The sequence below is a fragment of the Coregonus clupeaformis genome, chromosome 8 (genome assembly GCF_020615455.1).
Source record: "Coregonus clupeaformis isolate EN_2021a chromosome 8, ASM2061545v1, whole genome shotgun sequence".
NCBI classification, from domain to species: Eukaryota; Metazoa; Chordata; class Actinopteri; order Salmoniformes; family Salmonidae; genus Coregonus; species Coregonus clupeaformis.
In genome coordinates this window covers 40,527,092-40,537,600 of record NC_059199.1, presented here as the reverse complement: position 1 = coordinate 40,537,600, position 10,509 = coordinate 40,527,092, and the positions used below count along the sequence as shown (strand labels likewise).

Below are 10,509 nucleotides of genomic sequence, written 5' to 3'. Positions count from 1 at the left end.
CAATCCAATCTTGATAAACTCCTACATCTATTAGGTGAAATACCACAGTGTGCCATCACAACAGCAATATTTGTAACCTGTTTCCACAAGGAAAGGGCAACCAGTGAAGAACAAACACCATTGTAAATACAACCCATGTTTATTTATTTTCCCTTTTGTACTTCAAGTATTTGCACATTGTTACAACACTGTATATAGCCATAATATAGCATTTGAAATGTCTCTATTCTTTTAAAACTTTTGTGAGTGTGTTATTGTGTATTTGTGTGTATTCTCTATGTGTGTGTGTGTGGTATTGTGTGTTTGTGTGTATTCTCCATGTGTGTGTGGTAGTGTGTGTTTGTGTGTATTCTCTATGTGTGTGTGTGTGGTATTGTGTGTTTGTGTGTATTCTCTATGTGTGTGTGGTAGTGTGTGTTTGTGTGTATTCTCCATGTGTGTGTGGTAGTGTGTGTTTGTGTGTATTCTCTATGTGTGTGTGGTAGTGTGTGTTTGTGTGTATTCTCTATGTGTGTGTGGTAGTGTGTGTTTGTGTGTATTCTCTATGTGTGTGTGGTAGTGTGTGTTATTGTGTATTCTCTATGTGTGTGTGTGTGGTATTGTGTGTTTGTGTGTATTCTCTATGTGTGTGTGGTAGTGTGTGTTTGTGTGTATTCTCTATGTGTGTGTGGTAGTGTGTGTTATTGTGTATTCTCTATGTGTGTGTGTGTGGTAGTGTGTGTTTGTGTGTATTCTCTATGTTTGTGTGTGTGGGCAGTAATGGAGACTCTGTGGGTAACACACGCTGATGACAGTGCCTTGAAAGCATCCTCAATATTCCCACTTTTTCTAACTGCATTTCCCGGCAGCTGAGTGTTTGTGTGGGTGTGTGTGTGTCCATGCTCCCTCCTCTTCAGCCTCTCACCCAGAGGAATATGTTCCAGACTGGAGCTTTCATTATGGCCAGTCCACTCCTGTGGGTTCTGACGGAAAACAATACCCCTCCCTGTGTGTGTGTGTTTGTGTGTGTGTGTGTGTGTGTGTGTACATGTGCATGCTTGTGTGTAAGAGAGAATTCTGCAACTAGATATCCTAATACTAAATGTACTATACAATCGGTTCTAGGCATAACTTCACACACAGATACGCACACACACTCACACACACACACAAACTCAGACACACACACAAACTCAGACACACACACAAACTCAGACACACACACAAACTCAGACACACACACAAACTCAGACACACACACAAACTCAGACACACACAAACTCAGACACACACACAAACTCAGACACACACACAAACTCAGACACACACACACTCAGACACACACAAACTCAGACACACACACAAACTCAGACACACACACACTCAGACACACACAAACTCAGACACACACACAAACTCAGACACACACACTCTCTTCCCCACTGTGATGGTACTGCACAGGGTGGGGAGGGATTCTGACAGCTGTGTGCTGAAGACATCGTCAGTGTTCTGTTCTCTGTTCTCGGCTGCTGTGTTTGATCTGATCTGCAGGAGATTGAAACTGAAACCCCACACTGATCCTTATATCCCCAGTCAGACAGCCTGCCTGACACGGTTTGTGCGTGTGTGTATGTGTGTGTGTGTGTGTCTGCGTGCTTGTTAAGGTATGCTGGGAATCAATTGAACCATACACTAGGAATTAGGATATTTAGCAGGACCACTCTCTTAGTCTCTTACACACATTGACAAACATCTGTGACGCCAAACCATGCAAACAGCTTCATGTTCGGTTTCTTTGAGTCAAAATGTCTATCTACCATTTTACAAACAAAAGAAACGGATGACTTCTGTGTTTTTGGTTCCTGGTAAGAGAATCCTCAGTTCAAACATTGACTCGTTTGACTGGCATGTTTGTCCTCTGGGGTTGACCCCTAACTTTGACCCTGTTGACTCACTTCCTGCTCTGAAGAGAGAATGGGAGGAGAGAAAGCAAGACAGAAAAAGAGAGAGGAAGAGAGAAAGATAGATAGATAGATAGATAGATAGATAGATAGATAGATAGATAGATAGATAGATAGATAGATAGATAGATAGATAGTGCTTTCAGAAAGTATTAATTCCCATTGACTTATTCCACATTTTGTTGTGTTACAGCCTGCATTCAAAATGGATTAACTGGATTTATTTATCTCACCCATCTACACATAATACCCCATAATGACAAAGTGAAAACATGTTTTTAGAGATGTTTACAAAATTATTGAAAATAAAATACAGAAAAATCTAATTTACAGAAGTATTCACACCCCTGAGTCAATACTTTGTAGAAGCACCTTTGGCGGCGATTACAGCTTTGAATTGTCTTAGGTATGTCTGTATCAGCTTTGCACATCTGGATTTGGGTATTTTCTTCCATACTTCCTTGCAGATTTTCTCAAGTCTTTCCGCAGATTTTCAATGGGATTCAAGTCTTGGCTTTGTCTGGGCCACTCAAGGACTTTCACATTCTTTTTCTGAAGCCATTCCAGCATTGCTTTGGCTGTATGCTCTGGGTCATTGTCCTGTTGGAAAGTGCAGTAGGGAGAAAAAAAAATACAGAGAGAGAGAGAACGAAAGAGAGAGAGAGAGAGAGAGAGAGAGAGAGAGAGAGAGAGAGAGAGAGAGAGAGAGAGAGAGAGAGAGAGAGAGAGAGAGAGAGAGAGAGAGAGAGAGAGAGAGAGAGACATTGGAAATGTCTTTATTCTTCTTGAACTTGTGTGAGTGTAATATTTACTGTTCACTTTTTATTGTTTATTTCACTTTTGTTTATCCATTTCACTTGCTTTGGCAATGTAAACATATGGTGCCATTTTTTTGTTTGATCAGTTTCATGAGATTTAATTTATTGTGATGCCCGGACATGCCAGGAGATTGATTAAGTAATTAACTGATTAGCTTATAAGACACATCCTGTATCCTGCATCTGAATTATTTTACTTACATGACTGTTGTCTCATGTCTCTGCTTAACAAGTCTCAGAGGTCCATCTCTTGTCCTGGTTGGTCGAAAACAGCCAAATTCAAACTTGATTGAATTTCAAAGACTCAACTCTGAGATTGTATTTTGATCAAGATTATATTCGGGTGATGGCGAGAAAATGAACCCTTTATATGATTGGATAAGACTGCTCTCTCTCTCCCTCTCTAGGCCCAAGTCAAAGTTCAGTCTCAGTCGTGGGTGAGGGGTCATATAGTCCTAACCTTCCCCACTCACCCCCTCCCCTCCTCCCTCCCTCTCAGTGTGACCTTTGCCCCCTCTGACCCAATGACCAGCAGCCACACTAGCTGTCAAACTGGGAGCAGGGTCAGGGGTCAGAAGAGAGTGTGGGGGAAAAGTCGGTTTCTCACCCTCTTTTGTTTTCTCTCTTTCTCTGCACAGCTGCTGTCTTCTGCTGTTTCTCTCTCTCTCTCTCTCTCTCTCTCTCTCTCTCTCTCTCTCTCTCTCTCTCTCTCTCTCTCTCTCTCTCTCTCTCTCTCTCTCTCTCTCTCTCTCACTCTGTCTCTGTCTCTGTCTCTCTCTCTCTCTCTCTCTCTCTCACTCACTCACTCTGTCTCTGTCTCTGTCTCTGTCTCTCTCTCTCTCTCTCTCTCTCTCACACTGTCTCTGTCTCTCGTCTCTCTCTCTCTCTCTCTCTCTCTCTCTCTCTCTCTCTCTCTCTCACACTGTCTCTGTCTCTTTCTCTCTCTCTCTCTCTCTCTCTCTCTCTCTCTCTCTCTCTCTCTCTCTCTGTCTCTGTCTCTCTCTCTCTCTCTCTCTCTCTCTCACCCTCTCTCTCTCTCTCTCTCGCCCTCTCTCTCTCTCTCTCTCTCTCTCTCCCTCTCTCTCTCTCTCTCTCTCTCTCTCTCTCTCTCTCTCTCTCTCTCTCTCTCTCTTCCACAACTCTCTCCTTCCAGATGGGTATTTTCCACAACTCTCTCCTTCCAGGTGGGTATACTGCAGTGGAGGCTGCTGTGGGGAGGAAGGCTCATAATAATTTCTGGATGGAGAAAATTCAATGGCATCAAACACAGAGTACAAATGTAGTGGACAGAATACAAATGTAGTGGACACCAGTTTGTAGTGGACACATCATGTTCTTTGTACATATAAGTCAAAACAGTTTGAACATGCACATCTAAATACTGTATATCCTCCATCTCTCCTCCCCTCATCCCTCCATCCTCTCATCATGCCTCATTTTCTCCACTTCCTGTTCTCCCTGTTCCCCTAATTTTTATCTGACCTGCTCTGCTGTGATTGGCTAAAGGGAGCTGGCCGAGGCAAGCTTCTGATTGGACAATACCTTGTAGCCAATGGCCTGCTACACAACACCCCCTAGAACAAGGTCCTCCCTCCAGCCTTATAACCACTCCCCCAAGTCAATCAACTTCTTGAGAGGCTCCTCCCTCACGCTCAGAAATAAAAACATGGTGAGAGCTAAGAGATGTCTTTGAGCACCACCTTGTGGCTATTATGTTTTTGAAACGAGACCCTTTCCTCTCATCCTGTTATTGTTCGCCCTTTATTCTTTATCTGAAGCAAAATAAAATCTGTTATTAATTCAAAATACTCAGAAAGTGAATGTTGACTTATTTTGTCATTGTTTTAAGAAAATGTGGGAATTTTCTATTCTTTATCATCAACTTCACATCAACTGGGTTGCCTGGGAGATGAACATGAAAGTCAATGATGTGTTCAAGTATGCCATCTGCTGGACAGAAAATGAACACCTCACAGTATCACCACTGTACTGCTCCAAAACACAAGAGGCCAAGTGAGAGGCACAAAAGATACCAAGAAGATATCACTTACAAGAAGATATCACTTACACAAATATATCTCTTACAAGAATATATCCCTTACAAGAATATATCCCTGACAAGAAGATATAAATTACAAGAATATATATCTTACAAGAATATACCACTTACAAGAATATATCCCTGACAAGAAGACATCACTTACAAGAATATATCCCTGACAAGAATATATGCCTGACAAGAAGATATCCCTGACAAGAATATACCACTTACAAGAATATATCCCTGACAAGAATATATCCCTGACAAGAAGATATCACTTACACAAATATATATCTTACAATAATATATCCCTGACAAGAAGATATCAATTACAAGAATATATCTCTTATAAGAATATACCACTTACAAGAATATATCCCTGACAAGAAGACATCACTTACAAGAATATATCCCTGACAAGAATATATCCCTGACAAGAATATATAAATTACAGGAATATATCTCTTACAAGAATATACCACTTACAAGAATATATAAATTACAAGAATATATCTCTTACAAGAATATACCACTTACAAGAATATATCCCTGTCAAGAAGACATCACTTACAAGAATATATCCCTGACAAGAATATATCCCTGACAAGAAGATATCACTTACAAGAATATATCCCTTACAAGAATATATCCCTGACAAGAAGTTATCACTTACAAGAATATATCTCTTACAAGAATATATCCCTAACATGAAGATATCCCTGACAAGAAGATATAAATTACAAGAATATATCCCTGACAAGAAGACATCACTTACAAGAATATATCCCTGACAAGAATATATCCCTGACAAGAATATATAAATTACAGGAATATATCTCTTACAAGAATATACCACTTACAAGAATATATCCCTGTCAAGAAGACATCACTTACAAGAATATATCCCTGACAAGAATATATCCCTGACAAGAAGATATCACTTACAAGAATATATCCCTTACAAGAATATATCCCTGACAAGAAGTTATCACTTACAAGAATATATCTCTTACAAGAATATATCCCTAACATGAAGATATCCCTGACAAGAAGATATAAATTACAAGAATATATCCCTGACAAGAAGACATCACCGACATCAGCTGACTTAGACTGAAAACAAACCTGAACCTAAGTTCTCTAATCCTCATCTGTCACGGCCGTCTACGGAAGGAGTGGACCAAAGCGCAGCGTTTGTAGCGAACATTACTTTATTAAAGTTAAAGTGCACGAACGAGAAAACAATAAACAATGACGGATAGTGAAGTCCTCAGTACACAGACTGAAACATGGAACAAAAACCCACAACCCTAAGGTGAACACTGACAGGTTAAATATGGCTCCCAATCAGAGATAACGAGCCGACAGCTGACACTCGTTACCTCCGATTGGGAGTCACATGACGAGACAAGACACTACAACCAAAACCAAACACAACCAAATGAACACACCCTATACCCAACACAACCAAATGAATACACCCCTGGCTCAAACTACACAGTCCCGGAGCCAGAGCGTGACAGTACCCCCTAAAGGCGCGGACTGCGACCGCGCCTCAATAAGGGCTAAACAAGGGAGGGCTGGGTGGGCATACCTCCTCGGCGGTGGTTCTGGCTCCGGCCTAGATCCCCACTTCCTCTCCAACCCCCAAAGTACCCCTGGTCCTGTCTAGCCCCGCTGGCCGGAGCCGGACTGACGACACGCGCCCCTGGCTTGGTGCGTGGAACAGGAATGGACCGGAATGGGCTGGCGACGCGCACCACAGACTTGGTGCGGAGATCAGGAACGAGCCGGACAGGGCTGACGACGCACCCCGTAGGCTTGGTGCGTGGAGCAGGGACAGGCCGGGCAGGGCTGTCGACGCGACACCGTAGACTTGGTGCGTAGAGCAGGAACAGGCCGGACCGGGCTGGCGACGCACACCATAGACTTGGTGCGTAGAGCAGAACAGGCCGGGCAGGGCTGTCGACGCACACCGTAGGCTTGGTGCGTAGAGCAGGAACAGGCCGGGCAGGGCTGGCGATGCACACCGTAGGTTTAGTGCGTGGAGCAGGAACAGGCCGGGCTGGGCTGGCGACGCACACCGTAGGTTTAGTGCGTGGAGCAGGAACAGGCCGGGCAGGGGCTGTCGACGCACACCGTAGGCTTGGTGCGTGGAGCAGGAACAGGCCGGACCGGGCTGGCGACGCACACCGTAGACTTGGTGCGTAGAGCAGGAACAGGCCGGGCAGGGCTGTCGACGCACACCGTAGGCTTGGTGCGTAGAGCAGGAACAGGCCGGGCAGGGCTGGCGATGCACACCGTAGGTTTAGTGCGTGGAGCAGGAACAGGCCGGGCTGGGCTGGCGACGCACACCGTAGGTTTAGTGCGTGGAGCAGGAACAGGCCGGGCAGGGCTGTCGACGCACACCGTAGGCTTGGTGCGTGGAGCAGGAACAGGCCGGGCTGGGCTGGCGACGCACACCGTAGGTTTAGTGCGTGGAGCAGGAACCGGCCGGGCTGGGCTGGCGACGCACACCGTAGGTTTAGTGCGTGGAGCAGGAACAGGCCGGGCAGGGCTGTCGACGCACACCGTAGGCTTGGTGCGTGGAGCAGGAACAGGCCGGGCTGGGCTGGCGACGCACACCGTAGGTTTAGTGCGTGGAGCAGGAACCGGCCGGGCTGGGCTGGCGACGCACACCGTAGGTTTAGTGCGTGGAGCAGGAACAGGCCGGGCTGGACTGGCGACGCACACCGTGGGCTTGGTGCGTGAGTAGGAACAGGCCGGTCCGTGCCGGGAACACACACCACTGGCCTTAACTGGGGGATCAGGAACGGGCCGACCGGACTGGTAACACACATCAGTCTCTCACGCCGTGCCACAACAACTTCCCTCCCTCTACTCGCCAATGGCTCCCGTAATCCGATAGCCTTCTCTCCACATCTCCCTGTGGCAGCCTCCTGCTGCCCAGTCGCCCATGCCGTGTGCCCCCTAAAAATTCTTGGGGTGCCTCTCGTCCCTTCCGACGATGGCCCTGCTGACGCCGTTGCTCCTCTCCTGCCAGGTTCTCCCCCTTCATCGCCCTCCGGTACCGGACGGCCTCCTCCTGCGTAATATGTCCCCAGCCGAGGAGGACATCCACCAGCGTTCTCTCCTGCGGGTGTTCCTGTATACGCTGCTTGGTCCTTTTGTGGTGGGTTTTTCTGTCACGGCCCGTCTACGGAAGGAGTGGACCAAAGCGCAGCGTTTGTGGCGAACATGACTTTATTAAAGTTAAAGTGCACGAACGAGAAAACAATAAACAATGACGGATAGTGAAGTCCTCAGTACACAGACTGAAACATGGAACAAAACCCACAACCCTAAGGTGAACACTGACAGGTTAAATATGGCTCCCAATCAGAGATAACGAGCCGACAGCTGACACTCGTTACCTCCGATTGGGAGTCACATGACGAGACAAGACACTACAACCAAAACCAAACACAACCAAATGAACACACCCTATACCCAACACAACCAAATGAATACACCCTGGCTCAAACTACACAGTCCCGGAGCCAGAGCGTGACATCATCACCCAATTGAACATGAATGTTCAACAGCAGAGAGTTTTGATTCTGACCTATCCAAGCATTGCATAGGTTACCACACAGTTCAACTTCTCTCAGACACCATGGGAAGATAGATATCTACTAGTTTATGAGCCATTGAGTTGAGTCAGAGTATCAAGGCCACAGAAGTCTAACTGGCTTTTAGATGTGGTGAATCTGCTGACTGGTCACTATCTGCTCTATAGTGAGCCAGTGACCTGAGTGGGATCACAGAGCATAGAGATCAGATGATATGTAAGAGTCAGAATTTACGATGGGGGTTGGGGGGGCATACAGTACTTTTAAATATCATAATCTGAGGTTGAACAGTGTTTGTGTGTTTGTGTGTGTGTGAGTCATGTTCTCTTAATGTCCACCAGTGTAATCACCCAGCCGTATAATGAGAGAGGAGGATATGATAAAACCATAAATCTCCTCCCTTACATTCCTGTTCATCAGAAGAGGAATCCAAGGGGTGTCCCAATCCACGGCTAGAATTCTAGAAATGCCGCCGGATGTGTCCCAGACAGACAGACAGAGAGAGAGACAGAAAGACATGTTCCAGTGGTCAACCCATCTCATCTCCCTCTCTCCTTTCTTTATCTCCTCTTTATTTCTCCCTCTGTTTCCTCTACCATCTGTTGTGTTCTCTTGCTATCTAAATCCTTCTTTCTCTCTGTCTTTCCCTATTCTTTCCCTATTCTTTCCCTACTCTCTCTCTCTCTCTCTCTCTCTCTCTCTCTCTCTCTCTCTCTCTCTCTCTCTCTCTCTCTCTCTCTCTCTCTCTCTCTCTCTCTCTGTCTGTCTAGCGATGGAGGAGTCTGCCTCTGAGAGCTGTGGCGCCAGCCTCATCCGCACGAGGGGTAATCACATAAACACACAAACTCACACACACACCACACCCACACACACAGAAAGAAAAGGAGATCATGGATACACATGGATGGAGAGGGAGAGGAAGAGAGGGAGAAGGAAAGACATGCTTTCGAGTAAGGATGTGATAGAATGGAAGAGGACAAAACATGACACTGGGAGTTAGAGAGTGGAAGAGAGGGGGAGGGATAGATAGAGGGAAGAGAGAGAGATGGATCGAGAGAGGGAAGAGAGGGAGAGGGATAGAGAGAGGTAAGAGGGGGGAGGGATAGATAGAGGGAAGAGAGAGGGATGGATAGAGAGAGGGAAGAGAGGGAGAGGGATAGATAGAGGTAAGAGGGGGAGGGATAGATAGAGGGAAGAGAGATAGAGGGATAAGAGAGAAGAGAGGGGGAGGTATAGATTGAGGGAAGAGAGAGAGATGGATAGAGAGAGGGAAGAGAGGGAGAGGGATAGAGAGAGGTAAGAGATGAGGAGGGATAGATAGAGGGAAGAGAGAGAGAGGGATAAGAGAGAAGAGAGGGAGAGGGATAGAGAGAGGGAAGAGGGGGGATATCTGTCTGAGTGTGTGTGAGAATGACTCGTAAATCCTGACCCATGCCTGTGTGTAATAACTGAGAGAGAGAGCGAGAGAGAGAGAGAGAGAGAGAGAGAGAGAGAGAGAGAGAGAGAGAGAGAGAGAGAGAGAGAGAGAGAGAGAGAGAGAGAGAGAGAGAGAGAGAGAGAGAGAGAGAGAGAGAGAGAGAGAGAGAGAGGGGAGAGGTTGTGAGGTCTGGGGTCCGCTCACCAACGAGGAATTTACTAAATGGGACAAACACCAAATTGACACTCTGCATGCAGAATTCTGCAAAAATACCCTCTGTGTACTACGTAAAACACCAAATAATGCATGCAGAGCAGAATTAGGCCGATACCCGCTAATTATCAAAATCCAGAAAAAGAGCCGTTAAATTCTACAACCACCTGAAAGGAAGCGATTCCCAAACCTTCCATAACAAAGCCATCACCTACAGAGAGATGAACATGGAGAAGAGTCCCCTAAGCAAGCTGGTCCTGGGGCTCTGTTCACAAACACAAACAGACCCCACAGAGCCCCAGGACAGCAACACAATTAGACCCAACAAAATCATGAGAAAACAAAAAGATAATTACTTCAAATAAAATCTTCCAATTTTATTTGTCACATACACGTGTTTAGCAGATGTTATAGCGGGTGTAGCGAAATGCTTGACACATTGGAAAGAATTAACAAAAATACAGAACAA

General features: G+C 45.8%; 1 protein-coding gene across 2 annotated transcripts in view; it reads left to right on the top strand.

Moving 5' to 3' along the window:
- Positions 1–10,509, top strand: part of LOC121572946 — a 31,537-nt gene that overhangs the window by 6,082 nt on the left and 14,946 nt on the right. For both annotated transcript variants that reach the window (XM_041884984.2, XM_041884985.2), the window contains exon 2: positions 9,181–9,234. In XM_041884984.2, the coding sequence (XP_041740918.1) occupies positions 9,181–9,234 (54 nt within the window). The remainder of the gene's footprint in view (positions 1–9,180; positions 9,235–10,509) is intronic.